This window comes from Ammospiza nelsoni, chromosome 19 (genome assembly GCF_027579445.1).
Source record: "Ammospiza nelsoni isolate bAmmNel1 chromosome 19, bAmmNel1.pri, whole genome shotgun sequence".
Lineage (NCBI taxonomy): Eukaryota > Metazoa > Chordata > Aves > Passeriformes > Passerellidae > Ammospiza > Ammospiza nelsoni.
The window spans coordinates 1,562,927-1,582,703 of NC_080651.1; the positions used below are offsets into that span (position 1 = coordinate 1,562,927).

A 19,777-nucleotide genomic window follows, 5' to 3' on the forward strand; every position below is an offset into this window, starting at 1 on the left:
TGTCTTTAAGCACAGCAAGTTTAAAATTCTCAGTGTCCAGGACTCCAGCACTGGGGGATTTTCACTCTGCTCTTTCTCTGCCCTGCAGGTGATGCTGGCAGACAGGAAGGGCACAGAGGAGCTCTATGCAGTCAAAATCCTGAAGAAAGACGTGGTGATCCAGGATGATGATGTGGAGTGCACCATGGTGGAGAAACGAGTCCTGGCACTGCAAGATAAGCCCCCGTTCCTGACACAGCTCCACTCTTGTTTCCAGACAGTTGTACGTGAGCTCTTGTCTTTTTCTTGCCACCCTGATGTTTCCCAGGCTGCTGGTCATGGATTTTATCACTCCAGTAACATTTATTATCATCCAACCCATGTGTGGTAGCCTCTGCACATAGAAAATGGTGAAGAAATCCCACGTGTAATTACTCCTTGTGTCTTTAATATAAAAAATAATTTCAAAGATTTTCCTTTGTGCTGTTATTGGAGCAGGCCAGCATGACAATTCTTAAATGTGTCTGCTTTGCTGGGTCAGAGCCTCAAGCCCACATTCCCAAAGGTTCCCAAATACTTTTAAAGCTCTGAGGACAGTACTTGAAAAGTCTTAATGGCTGTTATTATACCTTGGGGTTATTAGTCATGAATCAGTGTTGGTGGATTTAATTCCGTTTTCTGTCACTTCTTGGTGACACTGAGAGGCTTTTTTTTTCTTTCCTTATAAATATGTGCAGTGGATATTTGCCCATCACATTGCAAAGCATCTCCCAGTGACACATGTGAGGTTGGATCTGATGGCCCAGAGTCACTGTGCCAGCCTCTTGGATGACATGGAATTATGGAATTACTGAGGCCGGGAAAGTCCTCTAAGATCACCAAATCCAACCATCAGCCCATATTCCCCAAGAATCCATGTCCTCAAGGGCCTCATCCACACCATCTTCCAAAGGAAAACTTCCTAGCAGCAATTAGAAACGGCCTCAAAGCAATTTGGAATTTTTTAACATCTTTGATTTTTTCTTCATTTATTTTTAGAGACAGATTTTTCAGACTGAGCTATATTTGTATAATTCTTGAAACTGTTGGAGACAAATAATCTGTAAAAGCATGGCACTAAAATTGGCAAAACTAGACAGATCTCATCAATCATTTACTCTTGAAGGTTGTACAAAACATTCCACTTCCATTTCCTGATCTATAATTTTTCCCCTAATAATCGTAAAAGCTTTTTAATAACATGCTAGTGACTTTTTTTTTTCCTTTTTGGCTGATCAATGAATATCTAATCCTGTCTCTAATGTATTTCTGTGCCTCTTTAATACTTTGTTCTAGGACCGGCTGTATTTTGTGATGGAGTATGTCAATGGTGGGGATCTCATGTATCACATCCAGCAAGTAGGAAAATTTAAGGAGCCACAAGCAGTGTGAGTGTTCATGTATTTAAAAAAATCTGAAATCTGAACTTTGTGTTAAAAATGGTGTTTGAACACATAGACCAAAGGTAACTGTGTATTTATTCAAAAATACAGCACAAACAAAGGCAGGAGAGGCTTATTGAAAAGTGACAAGAATTTAAGCAGGGCAGCAGGAAATTAAAGATGTTATGTCATATTCTGATGTTGTTTTTAAAAGCAGATTTTAAAAAAACAGTTGAGAAGAACACTTCAGTCTGAATTAGTGCTATAGAAAAAGGCAGTACAAATAGACTCAGCTCTGTGATATAAATTACAGTTTGTACAAGATAAATTCAATGTATAGCTTGTAAGAATTTCTGTGATATATTTGTGAGGAATTAATAAGGAATTAGGAATTGTTTATCTACATGATTCTTTTCAGGTAATTGTACATCTGGCACATGAGTAAGCCACTGAAAATGTTCTGTAGCATATTTAAGAGTGAATAGATCCATCAGTACTATTTTAGCCATCCTTATAATACCTCATCACCACTTGTTAGTGTTTCATAAATCATCTACTAATGAAACCTCAAAATCAAGGGTGACCAACTGCTTTAAGCATTCTGTTAAAATAATTTCTCATTTTAATTTAAGCCATCAGGGCTTGTTTAAACGAGAGCCCTTCTAAATAGAAGTGTTTCAGATGCAGACAAACATTTTAACAACTCATGGAATCAAACTGAGATGGTGTCAGATCATCCTTGACTCCAGCTAATGCAACTTGCCAACACTTGGCAAAATCTGTGGTGCTTCATGACAGCTTTTGCCTGTGCTGCATCTTCACACATGTTCACAAACACCTCTGATGGAGTGTTGCAGAGCTCAGTTGCTTCCTCTCCCTTGTGCTGAGCCTAAAAATTAATCTCATTTTTAAATAATCCTCTCGCTCGTAATTTGCACAGTTCCACGGCAACCAGCTTCAAGCAGCCACCAGTATTCCATACCTCTTAACTGCATTCAGCAATTATATTTTATATGGTAATCATTTTAATTAGCTTCGTGTAATTAATCCATTAACAGGCTGGATAAAGGAACACTATTTCTGCAAATTATTTCATGCCATGTGAATTGCAATGTACATTGAGCTGCATCCTGAATCCATCAATCTGTGATTAGAGATAAGGACCTTTGCAGCAGAGTTAGTGCAAAAAAAGCTGTGCTCCAGAGAGTAATTTTCCTTTTTTTTTTAGATTCTGCATTATTTTATCATCAAATACTTAAAATGTATCTGTTAAGGTCCAGCTGAAATGATTTGTCTTTCATGTCACCTGTATACATACAATATAAATCACATGGTTCATATGCTACTATATTGTCATCCTTTACCATGATTCATTTGCAATTCATTTTGCCAGAAGAAAATCATGAGGCAATAAGAAATCTGTTGATTTTTTTCTCCCCCCACACAGGTTCTATGCAGCTGAGATCTCTATTGGGTTATTCTTTCTCCATAACAGAGGGATTATTTATAGGTGAGTATGATCTGACATAAGTAATTTCTGAACTATTTTTAAAATCCGCAAATGATCAGCTTCTTTAACATCTCAGTGTATTTTTAAAACAGAAAGCCATCAGTGTAGAGCTCTTTTTGTTGTGTTGCTGCTGTTGAGGTGGAAACCCAAGCCTGTTTAATCTGACCTTTCTGACACCTGTGCTCTGCCCCACTCAAATAAAACTTCTTGGAAATGGAAAACTCTATGTTTTGTATTTCTGTGTGATGTTTAACAATATTACACATCCAAAAGCCTCAGGTGAGGGGTCAGACACAGCCACCTCTTCATTCATTGTCCAGCCCAGAGCAGCTGTGGCTGCCCCTGGATCCCTGGAATGTCCCAGGCCAGGCTGGACAGGGTTTGGAGCAGCCTGGGACAGTGGAAGTGTCCCTGCCATGGCAGGGGTGGCACTGGATGGTCTTTAAGGTCCATTCCAACCCATTCCAGGATTTTAAGGTTATTCTCAGATGTCTGCCCAGCTCCCTCCAGGCTGAGCCAGCCCCACGTGTGTGCACCCTGAACCTCCACCCCCAAAGAGCTGCAAATATTCCTTATTCAGAATAAGCTCACGCCAGATGATCCCAAACATTCACCTTCAATTACTGTGATTCTCCTCAGAGATCTGAAATTGGATAATGTGATGTTGGATTCAGAAGGACACATTAAGATTGCTGATTTTGGAATGTGCAAGGAGCACATGTTGGATGGAGTAACAACCAGGACCTTCTGTGGCACTCCAGACTACATTGCACCTGAGGTAAGCACTGACCCTTTCAAGAACCTTTTAGTTCCTTAAAGGAAATTGTATCCACATTTTATACCACTGGGTTTGGATGGCTCCAACTCCATGGATGGCACCATTTAACTTCTGCAGGTATATTGGGTATATTTGTGAATTAATGCAATGTAATCAGCAGGAGTAGTCATTATTTTAAGATAAACCTAGTTAATTGAAAAAAGAACTTTTTATGAAATAAGATTTTGCTCATTCTAGCAAAAAACTTTAAAAAAGAGCCTCACAATCTTAAAATTTAGCATCACAATCTTGTGATATTAAGATCACAATCTCTGATCTTAAATTTGTAGCCTGGAAATATTATTGTACTAAACTTTGCAGTTTGTGAAGTTATACAAACATGGGTGTTGCTGAGATCAGCAAATATTTCACTGGGAGCAAACAATGCTGCTTTAATCCAGTCCTCCATAGGTTCACCCAGCTGTCAGCACACATTTATTTAAAGGATTATATGGCATTTTCAGGAAATCACAGACCACTCACTGAGTTTTGGGAAGGGACTCATGAGGTTTTGAAGCTTTTTGCTGACCTCTCTGTAAAACCACTGTGGTCTCCTCCAGGCCATGTCCTGCACAGGTGCCACAAATTGCTGCTCCTCACCTCAGGAGAGCTCCTGTCATTGAAATCCTCTTCCAAAAGCTGAGAGATCCAGCCTTGAGTGGAGTTGCTGTAATAAATCCATAATTTGCCTTGAGTATTCCATGATTGGCCATACCTGTGCAGCTTTCAAGTCACTGGAAATGACATTGAGGCCTGAACCAACTGCAGTGGGTCTGAAATGAAAATATGATCATGAGAAACCCAGTTGTGCTTTAAGGCACTGGCATAAATATGAGCTTAGAGTTAAGTCTGGATATGATTTGTATTTCAGTAGTTGAGGTCTAAAGAATTGAAAACAAGCACATGTGGTGATTTGGATATAATTCAAATATATGAATATTAAAATCTGGTCTTTATGCATACTGAGCTTTCAGGAGTCTTGATTTGTTTGGCAGCAGATTTGATGCAAGAGGCTGGATCCTGGTCCAAGAGACTCAGTTGTTCGCTGGGTACTGAGCAAGAGGCAGCTCTGGCTGGAGCATTTCTGGCTGTAATTGAATGTTTGTTGGAATTGGGGAGATTTATACACAGACAAGTAAATTAGTGTCTAAGGTGAATTTTGTCATCTCTGAAATTGGAATGAAAAATAGTTTGTGTTTTTCCCAGTTGCTAATTCATGCTTTTCAGAGTGAAATATTGTGCATTCTACACCCTTGTTTTTTTCCCATTTACTGTTGCTTGCAGCAGGATATCAGAACAACCAGAGTAGTATTTCATTTTCTTCTGTCAAAACATAAATGAAGCCAATATTACAAATTAAAGTGTCCTTTCTGTGGCAATTGTCTTGTGGCAGTTAATGCCAAAGAACATTTTGTCAATACCAGAATGCTCAGTGTGGCTCAATGCTGGAGCAAATTATTTTACTTTATTTGGAAATTTCATATAAGGAAATAAACCTTTTACCAAAACATCCAGTAAGTGAGAGGAAATTAGTCTGTTATCTTAAAAACAGATTTGCTTTTATTTTGTTTAATTGGCTGATTTTCTTTTGTCTCTGAAGACATTATTGTGACTGACAGTTTGCTAACTAGTTCTGTTATGAACTTCAAAGGAAGGTTCCTGTTTCACTTGCAGGGGTGTTTCAGCCCATGTTTTCAGGGCTAAAATTTAGAAATTTCTAACAGATTTTAATGAGAATTCATTTGCACTGTCACATCCCTGCTGGGTGGAGATAAAGGAGCTAAACCTAAATAAACTCTTGAAGGTATCTGGAGTAGAATCCTGTGAGTGGGCTGCACTCCAGCCTGGAGAATGAGCTCTTTTTGGCAGCACTTGGGGAAGAATGTGGTGACTCCTGTGGGGCCTGAGGGAGCCCACGCTGCCCCTGCAGGACCTGCCCACAGAGGGATCAGAGAGCACACAGCTGCAAGGACCCTGCAGGGCCAGCTCAGCTGGTGTCCCCTGTCCCAGCTCTGCAGGGGAAAGCAGTGCTGCCTTCAGCAAAGTGAACCCTCCAATTTGGAGTGCTGCAAAATAATGTTTTCCCTTTCCTCTGAGTGGGAAAGTTGCCACTTGCTGTTACCTGGGTGTATAATGGGCTGGAATTATTGTTAATTTTCTTGTGCTGTGCAATTTGAGAAGTGTGCAGAGGTTAAGCTGGTGGGATCCCAGGTCTGACAGCTCCTCTCAGGCAGAAAGTGGTTATCTTGTACAGAGTATTTCCTGATGTGCTGAACTTAAATATTTATGGTCAGAGTGGTGAAATAGCTGTGAAATCAATTAGTACTTTGTGTTTCCTTGACCAGTCAAGAGAGACAGGAGGAGATGGATGTCAGGAGGATTAGGGGGAAGGGATTCTGCCAGCACAGAACCCCACCATCAGCATCCCTGCAGCAGCCACAGTGCTGATTCTGAATTTCAGAGGAATTCAAATTAGAAACTCCATTTCCCTTCTCTTCCATCTCACAGCCTCAGAACCTTCAGTTCCAGCCTCGAATTTGCCAGGATTGTGGGAGGCAAATAGGTATTACAAAGGTTTGGAAAGTGCATTTGACTGTTTCTTGTGATAGTAATATTTATTTCTTTTAATAACTGAGTTTTAACTTTTCCAGCAGACATCATATATGCTCACAAAAGATTTCCTCTTGCCTCTGGGATATAATCTTTTCATCCCAACTGGCTACTAGCTGCAATGATCTAAACATTCCTACAAATTGCTGATATTAATCTCTGTGTCCTGCTCTTAACTGTGCCTTCCTTGGAGGCAAAATAGAGGAAAAAAAGAAAAAAAGCAACTCCTTCTGCCAATTTGGCTTGATGAGAAAAATTCCTGAGCTCTTTCTGAGTGCTTAAATGCACAGAATCTGGAAAGGCAGAAGCTCTTAATGCATGGCAATAGATGGGTAAAATGGGACATTTGAAATGCAAAAAGACATGGAAAAGACAATAATTTAAATTAATGATGGAGAAGGAGGGGAAGAGAATGATCCCATCAACTTTCCAATGCTGCCTGGCCAGTGAAAATCAGAAATCATAGGTGGAGGAGGGTGCAGTTCTTCATTTCTTGGGACAGGAGCTCCCTCACTGCTCCGGGTCTGCTCTGCACGCTGTGCTGAGACAGGACAGGCTCACACACCCCAGCTGCTCTGAGACACCAGAATGTGTCCTGGCAGGTAGGACAGAATGACTTTGGCACTGCTGCAAGGCAGGCAGGGCTGGCTCTGAGTGCAGGGCTGGGAGGGGGCACTCGATGAATTCTGGGTGATGAGGAGGGAGCTGCTGAAAACACAACGTTCAGAACTTGCTGACTTCGTACCAATGCATGCTTTACTGTGCATTGAGGGCTCATCTGCTTCCTCCCACGTGGAATTCCTCCCTGGAGGTGAGCATTCTTCCCTCTGGCTTGCACTTCCCAGTTGGTGCTGGGAGCAGCTCCAAGTCCAAGGAGTTCATCCGTGGGTTCCACACAGGACATGGCAAAGGGCTGGCCTGGCTTTCCCTGAGCCACAGCCTCCCCAGGACCCAGCTGCTGATTCAAACTGGAGATATTTAAATGGGATTAAAGGGAGAAAACTCCCCATGTGCAGCAGCAGTGACAGCAGCACCTTTCCTGCATGGAGAGAATTCAGTGGAGAAAGGTGTTGCCATTGCCTTTGCAGTGGGACTCTTGGTGGCTGTATTTGTATTTATGTCCCAATTCCCACTCTTCCATCCAGGCCTGGGAGCTGTGTGCCAGCTCAGAGGGGCACTGCTCTGCTCAAACAGCAGAAAAACTGGAGTCATTCTGACCATCCATTGGAGCTTTTTCCATGTTAATTCTGCCTCTCCTGATTCTGTTTGGTATTCTCTCCCAAAGGCAGGTTTCATAGGGGAGGTTGAAGTTCCTGATGGGAATGTTGTTTAGAGAAGAACCCACTCTTGATTCATCCCTTGCTGGATAAAAATCAGCATTGTTGAGTGCTCTGGTACAGCTTTCACTGCAGGACATTGCATTGCAGCATTTAAGTGATTTCCTCCTCTCAGCAATCCCATCAAACTCCTTCACAGCAGGGACAGCAGTGAGCTGTGGGCTCCTGGACAGACCTGGCTGCCAGGTACAGAACCTTGGCAGGGTGGCAGCATTCTGTTTCTCACTGCTGTGGATCCATTTTTGCTCATTTGCTAATTGGAAGAAGCTGTTCCTCCCAAAACCACATACCTGGACTGCACTTGTTGTACAAAACGTTCTGCCCTTGCAAAACAATGACCTGAAAAACATCCCCTTTTTATATAAAATACTCTGTTCCATAAGACAGGAAGACATTGTCAGAGAAGGACTGAGGATGAAATGTTTTGTCATTTTCTGTGTGTAGAGGCCAGTATTTTTCCTGGATGAAACTTTGAAAGTGTTTGGTGTTTCAAAAGGCAATATTGATTTAATAAATCAAAAGGCAGGAACTTACTGGTGATGGAAATGAAGGGAGAGTAACCAAGTATGTCACTATAAGATGAAATGAATGTCCCAAATATATATTTTTTAAGCCCATATTACTGCTAAGAGACAACTAATATGGACTGCCTTTATGCAGGGTCTTCCAGATGAGAATCTTGTTATTATCTCTGCTTGTCTAATACATTCCAAAGCACAATTGATTTTGAAATCCTTGGGTTAGAAACATTGCAGTAATTTCTAAATTATGTGCTGCTGTATCTCAGGCAAGGACATATATCCACACAGAGGCCATAATTTTCTTTAGTAGCCAGGCAGTCCTGCTTTATTGCACTGGTGACTCACAATTTTCCTGAGCAACTACAGAACTTGGCAGTTCAGCTTCTCTTTCAGACTACTAAAAAATTTGGGATGTGTGATGTGTACTTGACTGGGCAATTTATTTCACAAAGAGTAAAAACACGAGCAAACAGGAGAATGAAATGCAAACCCCTCTGGAGCTGTGACTGCCTCAGCTCCCTGCTCATTCCAGAGTAGAAGAGAGGTTGGAGTCTGAGGCTCTGATGCTGCTTCAGTGGGGATGGGCAGGGACTGGGCTCTCCTCCATCCCTTCCCAATTCACAGAATCCCTTCACAGTTGTTTGGAAAGATCTGAGGAGCACCTGCACCTCCAAACTCCTCCACACCATCACCAAACGCAGCTCTTAAAACAATGGCCTCTCACTCTGAAGAGGCCCTGGTTAAAGAGGTCATGCAGGGGTGACCTGGGTGCTGCTGGCACCTGCAGCCTTTCCCTGTGTCACAACTCCATTTGTACTGCTCTGTGAGTCACATGTGAACCCAGAGCATGGAAAATACTTGACATTTCCATTGGTCTGAACAGCAGAACCCCCTTTCTTTTTGGTGTAGTTAGTATTTTGTCCTGAGTATCACACTCATGCAGCTTGGGAAAACAACTGAGGTTTTTCGAGTTTTGCTCTTTTCCTAAGTTTTGATTCCTTTTCCAGCAGAACAAAAATATACATATTGAAAAGAAAGGTTTAATTATTGATAGTCCATAAGTTAAGTGAGCCTCATGATTTCAGACTTTGTCACAAACAGTTGGGATAATGGTTTCCTACATTGTGCTGCTGTACTTCCTCCTTTGGCCTCAAATGCACATCCCAGGAAGTCTCTGAGCTGTATTTTCCAAGATATCAGGGTACCCAAGGGCGTGGGTGGGTTTAGCCTAACGCTTGCAAAACAATCCAACTCCCACTGAAACCCGTGACGAGCTGGAGTGAGGATTACAGGATTGTCTTTCTGGCCTTTTGCAAGGAAATCTGTCCTTCTCTGCATGTCACACATGTACCTAATGCTGGGGTGAGTTAACACAGGGGTTTTTCCTCTGCTTTTTTTTGTGATTATGCAGATTATTGCTTACCAGCCGTATGGGAAGTCTGTGGATTGGTGGGCATATGGTGTGCTGCTCTATGAGATGTTGGCTGGCCAGGTAAGATTCCCCCTCTGTGCTCTGTGACCTCCTCCTGCCCTCCAAGGCTGCTCTGTTTCAAGGCTCCCTAAAGGTTTAGACCATTACAGGATGGGATTGAAGCCTTTCATTCTGCTGTTATCTCCTTGTACTCTTGACTGACTCAACTGAGAATGTATTTAGGCTTTAAGCTCTTTATGTTGCACCCACATAATCAAGCTCTGCCTTTGAATACAGCTCCTTTGTACTGCAATAATGTTATAAATAGCCATCTTCAGGATTGAAAGGGAGACACTTGAGCAGGAAAATGCATGTCAAGTGGAAGAAATACCATTTAGGAGTTTGAAACCACAGGGAAGCATAATAAGAGTGTGTGTAAGCTCTGCATTGCAGTTAAGTCCCAAGAATACAGTTTTTGTACTGTGTGTCCTGGGGGTAAAATATGGGTCTGAGCACTTGGAAATGTGCTCAGTTACAGGCCCCTCGTTCTGCACAGTTAATGAGAGGCTGCTCTGAGTCACTGGGGTGGGGAAGCAGCACTGTGCTGCAAGAAATGGCAGAAGAGCACCAGCCTGAAGGAGTTCTCTTAGTCTTGAGTTGAAAAAGATTCCTGCAATTGGCTTTCAGGGAGTGCTAGGTAAAGGCAGGTATTTCCCAAGCTTACAACATGCATCTGTAACAAATGCCTTAAAGAGTTTCTCTGCAAAATTCCAGTGGACATTTAAAAGTTTCAGTGTGTAGCAACTGCAGCTGTTAACATTTGCAGGCTGAATTGCAAATATTGGCCATTGAATGCGTTGTGGCAAAGGAGATTTACCATTAGTGGGCTTGCACAGGGCCCATATCCTGGGGATTTATCCATGGGCACTTTCCCACCCCTGTATTTTAAAGTATAGTGCAGCCCTTTCTTGTGATAGTCTCAGCAGCAGAATCCACAGCCAGAACATAAAACAAACTGGAGTCCAACTGGAATTAAGTGGGGAATGGATATACCTTAGCACAAGGTAATTGAAAGTTATTCTCCAAACTTCACCCTTTGAAGTATTTTGCCTGTCTGGTGCACAGTAGCTTTAAAAACTGATTAAAGCTGATCACAAAGATAATCCTGCACACATTTCATTAACCTGGCTGCTATTCTGGGGACAGAAATGAACATTTCTCCTTGATTTTAATCTGAGACTGTCAAACACTAAGCTTCTGGGTCAGCAGATATCCCGGCTGCAGATTGCTGTGGGTTTGGGGGTGTTCCTGGACCAGGAGCACTGCTGTATATGGATGGTTTTGGGCATGGTGTTGTCATGCCATTCCATAAAAAGTGGAGAATTTAAAAGCACAAAAAGGAAAACTCAGTGCATTACTCACTTGTGATTTATTTTCAACAGCCTCCATTTGATGGGGAAGATGAAGATGAACTATTCCAGTCCATAATGGAGCATAATGTTTCCTACCCAAAATCACTGTCCAAAGAAGCAGTCTCCATCTGCAAGGGGGTGAGTTAAAATGTTATTTATCATTCAGTTCCTTTTGGCAGTCCTTGTGAGTCACTGGGTTTGCCTGGCTCTGACACAGCACTGTAGTATTTTAAAGTGCAACTTCTGTCAGGCAGTGCTGAGCTGTGTTGTCACTTGGTGTCACTGCTAAGTGCTGGGCTCTTCCCACTGTGCCTGTTTGTTTTATGGAAAGAACAAATGTCAGAATCAGTGGCTGCCAAATGCAGAGCAGAATTTATAAACAGGACCATGGTGTGAAGAGTGTCCCCCTGCTTTGCCTCTCGACCCACGGCAGCACAGCCCCAGTTCTGCAGGGTGAGATTTCTCAGCTTGGCTGAGATGCTCCAGCCAGTCCTCAGCCCAGAGTGCCTAATTACAGGATCAGAGCTCAGGAGGTGAGGAGGATCATCTGTAAATGTAGGTGAAGATGAGCTTATGTGAAAATCTTCAGCATAAATGCAATGAAACCACAGAGAAATTCTGACCCAGTGGTACATGTGTGGCCTAAAATTGCTCTTAGATACTAAATTAATTTTTTTTTTTTTTTTTTTTTTACTTTTGAGGAAAAGAATAGATTTGGCTTCAGGGGATTAGCTTAGGAAAAAAGAATTCATTTGACTTCCCTTTGATTCCATGTGATTCTCCAGAGCACTATCAGTCTGCAGCTTTTCCAATCCACCGCCTGTAATGGGTTATTTGATGTCTGACTTACACTGATAAAACACCACTGCACTTAGTTAATTTGGTATTTACATTCTTCCTATCCTTTTCAACCATTTATGAAGTATTATACATGGGCAGGATATTAGTCCATTAAAGAAAATCATCAAGGAAAAGGTGCTTGGAACAAGAAGGTAAAATGAAAGACCATGCTAATTTTGGAGCTTATCCCAGTGTAGATGTGCTGGCCAACAAAAAATAAACATGATGTATTTTTGTAAAGTACATTCAGATTGCTGCCTTGTCGTGACAATCACATATTCAAACAGCACAGCCTGAACCTGATGAAATTGCCCAGTTTTCAGCTCCCCTGTTTGCTGCTTCTGTGTGCTCATGTCAGGGGAGGGCAGAAAACTAAAATTACCCTGCACCTTGAGATTTTGAGCAAGTCTCTGATACTGACATGTTTTTCATCTGCTAAACTGACAAATTGATCTCAGGTTTCAGTGGAAGTTTTTTCCTGAGCTAAGAAGTCAATATGAGAAAGTTTCTGACCCTTGCAGTCAGTGGTGGCTCAGCAATCCCAGGACTGGGCACCACTGGGCAAGACAAACGTGCCCACTCTGCTCTTGGAATTGATTTGTCTGCTTGACTTCCATTCCACTGATTGAGAGTTTGTTGGTTTTGGTAAATGCAGCAACTTTGGAAAGAGTTAAAACTACTGGAATCAATACTCTCATTTTCTTTTATCACCTACTGTTAAAGCAAGGGTTTGGAAAATGTAACAAAAATGGGAATGTTGCTGTTAATCTTGAAGAAGGCTGTGATTCCTGCCCAGTGCACAGCTGCTTCCCAAACCTGCTTAGAGTCACTTTTATTTTAGGTTCAAAATTGGAATCAGATCAACTCAACATTTGGAAGGAGACTAAAGTGGTACTGAGGTTTTCAGAAGATCTGTTGAGGTATCACTCCCAGCAGTACATTAATCATATCTAATTTGTAAAAGAGCTTTCAAAAGTCCCCACGAAACTTGAAGTGAGAGTTTAAGGCTACATTGCACAATTCCCAATGTACACAATTGGAAAATGCTGAGGAACTTCTTAATTAGGGAGCACATTCTAATTTCTAAGCACACCAGGCTGGTGGATTTGGGGCTGGTTTGTTTCCCCAAGTCTGTTTAATCTCTGTAACTGGGTATGGTATTGACCAGGATGTCATTAAGAATGCAAGGGAGGAAACACAGATTAGATGTTGTCAGCTGGGTGCCAAAGAATAAAAGGCTCTGTAATGAGATGTCTTGAACAAGCCCAGAAAAATGAAATGGGAGTGTGGGGGGGTTGGACTTCATGGAGCTTTAGTGCATTGGAATTTATGATGTTTAATTGATTGTTGAGATAGAGCTGGAGCTGTTCTGGAGGTCTGCAAGACTGAGCTGAGAGACTGGAGGTGAAATTCAGGAGTGAGTTGTGAGGCAGCAGGGATGGCAGCGTGTCCTGGGCATCACCTGCACCGCCAGCAGCAACCTCTGCCCAGTGGGAAAATCTCCCCCAGTGCAGCCCCTAATTTTGCTGCTGATTTGCTGGCTCCAGTGATGAAACAAGAAAATTCTTCCAAAAATTCATTTTAGCTTTTCAAAACAATTTTATGAGCAGTGTGTATCTTCAGGAGGAGGAGCAAGAGCGTTGCAGGCAGGGCAAAGTCCTCTCACTTTCTTTCCAGCATTAAACTGAATAGTTTGGTGTTTTCTTCCCAACAGCTGATGACTAAACATCCTGCAAAACGCCTTGGCTGTGGCCTGGAAGGTGAAAGAGACATCAGGGAACATGCTTTCTTCAGGAGAATTGACTGGGAGAAATTGGAGAACAGAGAGATTCAGCCACCTTTCAAACCTAAAGTGGTGAGTGAGATGCCAGAGGTCCAGATGCCTCACTGGCCCATCTGGGTCACCAAAACTGATACCTTAAGGAGCTGGAACAGAGGCCAGATGGAGTTTAGGGGACTAAAGAGGATATTTACTGAAGAGCCTTCAAAGGCCACACCCTGTGGCAGTACCAGAGCCACAGTCATGGCTCTGCCTGGATGGCTCCAAAATGGTAACAGAAGAGAGCTTGGTCATGAGATCTCACATTTTTATAACTTTTGGTCCATTTGAATATTGGATTTAATTGTCCAGTTACAGCTTTAGCTCATGAAGTCCCACCCTGCTTGTTTTTCTCTCTCCAGCCCACGGTGTTTGTGCTCCTGGGCTGAGATTTGGATCATTTGTCCTTGGTGCCCAGCTGGAGCAGGAATTGTTTTGTCTCCCTGCTCTGTGCACAGAGCTCAGCATGCCCTGATGTGAGCCCAGCTCCACACACTAAAGCAGCACAGAACGTGAAAAACAGAAAAATTCAAACCTGAGGCATCGTTTATAGAAAAGCTGAACCTGAGGCCTCATTTCCCTCCCTGGCTGTGGCTGCAGCCCTGCTCCCCATGGGTGGGATTGCAGCTGCAGATCTGGGGCATGGCTGAAATGAGGCCATTTGGTGAGGGCAGAGCTGTCTGTGAGCCTGGTTGTGCTTGGGTGGAACCTGGGGAACTTTGTGCCTTACAAAAAAGCCTCACAGTGGTTTGAGCCCTGCCTGGATGGTCACACACGGCGTGAGGAGTGAACACAGGGAAAATTGGCACATCCTCCTCAGCTGCTTGAGACTGGTCATAAATGAGGTTAACAACTGTCTCCTCTGAGCAGCATCTAAGTCAGGATCTGACTGAGGGGTTTGGATTAGAGGGGTGAATTTCTCCATGGTTGTCTGCCCAGCACAGGGGGTTTTATTCCCCATCCTACAGCACTGTCTGCTCAGTTTGCAGGATTAATCCCTGGTTTATTTTCCATGTTCATTACTGGTTTGCACACATGTAACTATAGGAACATTTTAGAAATCCTGGCTAGTGGAAAGGTGTCCTTATCCTGAGAGCTGTTTGCATAATAGAATTGGAAGAGCTTTGCTTGTTGAGCCAGAATTTCTTTCAGCATGTACTGTGCTTCATTGACAGGCAAAGAGAAGAGTTTGCACACAAGAACACAAGCTTTAAGAAACTGCTGTAAATTGTTATGTCCTAACATTGAACCTTTCTTCTCTAACCCTTTTATTTTTCAGCTGAGAATCCTGGCTGGCTTTAGCACTTCAGGTGTAGCATGACTGCTTTACACTGATTTATTTGCCAATACAGACATACCGGTGTCTGTCACAAACTAATGAACAGAGGGATGCCAGTACCTGAATTATTCTTCACTCTTTTTCATACAAATGACTTTTTTGCCTGAGCAGGAGGAGAGTTGAAGCTGAGAAGGGTGTATATTGCTAAAGAAAATACCTTTATGCTCTGGTGTGGATTTTGCAGGCAGGGAAGGGTGTAAATAAGTGAAGAACTTGTGTGGTGCTGCCAGCCAACCCTTCCCCAGAGCTGGCTATGCAAAGAGGAACTCTTAGATCTTATTTTGTTTGAGATTTTTATTACATGCTTCTCAAGGCAAATTTAAAGCTGATCATAAAGCAGATGTACCTTCACATGTGTAATTTTTATTAGCTCAGGAGTGCTTAGACTCTCCTTGAAGTTAAAAGTAACACCAGCCTGAAGGTGCTAAAAGCTTCAAGTGTGGTTTGGTTCCATCAGAGCCTCCTGGCAGGTCCTGGCTCCTCCTCAGAGCAGCCTTGCTCTGTCTCCCTGGTTATCATGACCTGGTTTGTTTGCACAGGCTGCTATTAAAACACACCGAGGCGGATTCACACCGAGCCCGACTCTCCTGGACAAAAATAACTTAAAATCCAAGTCCAGTATTTGCATACCCTGTGCACAACTCATTCTGATTCTATTTGTATCAGTATCATACACTTATAGAATCATTTGGGTTGGAAAAGACCTTTAAAATCATCATTAACCCAGAACTGCCAAGCCCACCAGTAACCCATGTCCCTAAACACATCTACACAAGTTTTAAATCCCTCCAGGCATGGATATTGATTTTAGAAAGCAAAAAACACACAACCCTTAATCTGTTTGAAGATATGGATGCATTTACAGGCTTTGTTTGGGGTGATATTTTTTGGGAAACCTTTGTAGGTACATCTTCTCTAGGAAGTGCTTTCCTGCAGGAATAATCCTGCTGCTTCCACTGTCCTCACTCAAACACAGAGCTGCAGATTTTGGGTCAGCAGTTGGGTGCTGTAAATAACATGTTCCCTTCCAGATTGACATTTCACAGGTTATAGGCATAGACTGATTATTTGGCAAGGACATTTTACTCCTATTTCCAAGTTTAGGTGTTTGAGAAGCCCTGTAATTTCAGTTGTACTTTAATAATGCTTTAAGGTTCAGTGCTGCTCTTTAATGTGAAGACAAATAAATCATTGAAGATACAAATTTATTTATAAGTTACTCTGTTTGCGCCTAAAATATACCCATATTTCATGGATATATTATATTTATATATATTTATGTATATATATATATAGAGAGAGAGAGAGGCTAAATAGATATATATATTTTATATATTTATTTTTTTATATTTATATATATTATATGTAAATATATATATTTAGCCCCTACTAGCCTAAGCAATGTGAGAGACCCAGTGGTCTCAGGAACTTTGGGTTCAATGTCCAGCTTGTTTGAGTACTTTCCATTTGCTGAAAAAAAGAGGAAAAAATTTCCAAAAAGAAAGAAAATAGCATAATTTTTATTGCAGGATGATGCTTACCTGTATATCGTTTTTAGAAAAATTTCCTTTATAGCAATAAAAAAATCTCCTATTTTGGCTGCTCTGAGCTGGTTGTTGTGCCTCTAAATTTACAGTAGTTTTGAGATGAGCAATTTACCTGTTTCCTCCTCACCTCTCCACAATATTCAATGCCTCATTTTCCTCAAATATTCTTTTTTTTTCTTGCACATAAGCTAATTTTATAGTACCACCTTTCTATTTTTTAGCAGGTTTCTGATCACACTCCCCTGCTTATCAAGTCTTTTCTGCATTCCTCCAAACTCTTCTTTCTACAAACCTGGTTTCTTTTGTTCTGAAGGAGTTGTGCTCAGGCTGTAGCTGCATTTAACCCCCTTCTTGGCTGGACTTGGCCCCAAAATGGGTCTCTTAAGAAAATTAAAGAGAAAACCTGTGATAGCAAGTTTTGGAACAAGAACCTGTCCAGGATGTGCTCCTGCCCTGCCCAGGACTGAGACCCTGCTGTAATTTATGAATTTATAGGAGTTCGGTGAATTTATAGGAATCTATGAATTTCTCAATTTATAAATAAAAATAAATAAATTTATGAATATATAGGAATTCAGGAATTTAATGCCTGTTCAGTGAAGACTCAAAGCACATAAATGAATTGCATTAAGCTTTTTGCAGATCACAAAGGAAATAGAGACTAACAGGGAAAATTTAATTTTGCACGATAAGGCATTTAAAAAGAGTGAAACAACTTGACAAAGAAAGTATCTCTTGCCAACATATGTTTATCAAAATATTTCCTTTTTCCTTTTGTATCCCAAGCAATGCTGAATATTTAAAAGCCTCTTTATCTCGTCACCTCATGCTGATGGATGAAAACCTTTCTGACTGCTTTTTATCAGGATTCAGCTATTAAAACTTCACTGTTTGTCTGGGATTTTTTTTTTTGTCAAAATATCTGAAAAGAAAATTTTCCCTCAACTACTCGTAAGAGACATGCCTTGCATGTATCCTGACAACTTCACTGTTGTATTGCTGGCTTTTTTCAGCCTTTTTTTTCTGCTTTTCTCTCTCCTTGCAGTGCGGCAAAGGGGCCGAAAACTTCGATAAGTTCTTCACGCGAGGACAGCCGGTGTTGACGCCCCCAGATCAGCTGGTCATTGCCAACATAGACCAAACGGATTTTGAAGGGTTCTCTTTTGTCAACCCCCAGTTTGTGCACCCCCCTGTGGAAAATGTAGCATGAAACAGCAGAACAAATCCCGCCGTGGGGAGCAGGTGTGGCCCTACAATTTTTAGGCTCTCTCCTCGTTGATTCCATTTGGGCCTGGAAATTGTGGGGTTAGAGGGTGTAGGATGAGGGAAGGGCCACTTAGTCAGGATTTGGGCTTTGCAGCAGCAGTGTTGTCTTAACAGGAGGTAATTTAGTGTACGGTGCCCACTTTTTCTTCTAGAAGACTTGTTAAACTTACCCATGTTTTGGTACGTTCTCTATTTTGTAACTTCCCCCCGTCCTTTTGCTCCCTTTTCCACTCCCTTGTGTTGGAAAAGCATCTGACACGTGCTCTGAATGAGAAGCCACCTCGAGTATTTATTTATTCCTTGGGGGTGGATGCTGGGAGGTGGGAGCTCCTCCCCGGAGACCTCAGGGGCAGCACCAGAGACTGGGAGGGGAGAGGCATTGCAAAAACAGCACTGAAAGGGTTTGAAAAATATGGCAGGGGAAAAAAAATAGTTGGGAATGGGTGGGAGGGGGGTATGAAATCGAATTAGACCCCGAGGCTTGGTGAATTGATCTGTAAAATCCCAAATAAAAGCACTGGGGTGGTGGCCACGTCTCTAGGATTTGTGCTAGGAGTAGCATGTGATAAACTCAAGGGTGAAATTTTGTCTTTAATAATAATAATAATAATGATAATAGTAATAATTTTAATAATACTTTTGTGAATTTTTAATCTCCATGAGATTATTCTGTGATCCAGGGTGCCATTGTCTGTTCAGTTGGTTTCATTTACACCACTCCTCAAGTTTACTGTTAACTGGTTCTAATACCAATATTTTACTATGAAATTTATTAACCTGGAATGTAAAACAAAACTGTAATTCCTTATATCTTATTTACATGTGTTTATTTATAGTCTGCAGTGTAGGACAGTAAATTGAAAAAAGCGTTATGTATACTAAATAAACAAAAAATGCAGCCCCAAGTGACTTCCTGACTTCTCCAGAATAACTCATGAAATTCAAGTGAGATTTAGTCTTAAATAATCAGTTTTAATTCAGAAAACTTTGGGCTGTAGAATAATTGAGCCTGAAAAAAGCAGCACCTAAAACTGGTTTTATTGGTAGAATGGAATTTAATACGTTTTACATATGCTTCATGCAATGAATTTTGCATGTTTAGTAATAACTCTTAATAATAAGGGTTAATAATAAGCAGATCTATATTATTGACATAATCGTATCAAGCATAAAGAGTATTATAAAAATTTTATAAAACAACTTGTGCTTTATTTGTGAAAGTTCTTGTTCTGAATGACACCATTTAGATTTAGCTAAATGTTTTCTTGCTATTGTTTTGATTTTTACTTTAGGTTTTGAATATTGTTACTGGCTTAGGGTATAATCTCTTTTTTTTAAAGTAGATATACTTTTAAATAATAATTGCTACCTGCAGGTTTTATACGAGGTTCAATTAGGCTTTCATTTCACATCTGCTTATTACTTGCAGAGAAGGAAATAGACTTTATTTGCAATGATGAACACTGTAATTAATGCAATCTTCTCCTCTCCTATCACTTAGATAAAAAATTTTGATATTTCCTCTTACTACTTACCAGAAGATATTAACTCAAATATCAGTAAATAATGTTTTGTGCATATTTTGGTTTTGTTACAGCATGTAAAATAGTAGTTGGTGCATTTCCCTTTTTTTTCCTCTCCTGCCTTGATCCCATTAGCAGCCACAGGCACTTTTTGTCTGTCAGATGTGCATGATGATGCCAGAAGCATGATGTCTCTGTTGCTGCATGCAGACTGATTACAATTTTTCCAGCATGTAAACATACTCAAAAAAAGTAAGATATTTGCCATAAAATACTTCAATTTATACTAGAATATGTAACGGGGTGGGGTGGGAGGGGAACCTACTTTCTAACCATCTTTTATGACAATAAAACATGGAACCTGTGCCAAAGATTCTGTCAGAAAGATGCAATCCTGCCAGGGGGGAGCCAGAGGGGTGGGTTGG

At 41.3% G+C, this 19,777-nt stretch overlaps 1 protein-coding gene across 2 annotated transcripts in view; it reads left to right on the forward strand.

Moving 5' to 3' along the window:
- The window catches only part of PRKCA (protein kinase C alpha), a 144,105-nt gene extending 124,453 nt beyond the window's left edge, over positions 1–19,652 (forward strand). For both annotated transcript variants that reach the window (XM_059485595.1, XM_059485596.1), the window contains 8 exons: positions 89–262; positions 1,315–1,406; positions 2,848–2,910; positions 3,550–3,688; positions 9,607–9,687; positions 11,049–11,156; positions 13,573–13,713; positions 17,609–19,652. In XM_059485595.1, the coding sequence (XP_059341578.1) occupies positions 89–262; positions 1,315–1,406; positions 2,848–2,910; positions 3,550–3,688; positions 9,607–9,687; positions 11,049–11,156; positions 13,573–13,713; positions 17,609–17,773 (963 nt within the window). In that variant the 3' untranslated portion in view covers positions 17,774–19,652. The remainder of the gene's footprint in view (positions 1–88; positions 263–1,314; positions 1,407–2,847; positions 2,911–3,549; positions 3,689–9,606; positions 9,688–11,048; positions 11,157–13,572; positions 13,714–17,608) is intronic.
- Positions 19,653–19,777: the final 125 nt, after the last annotated feature.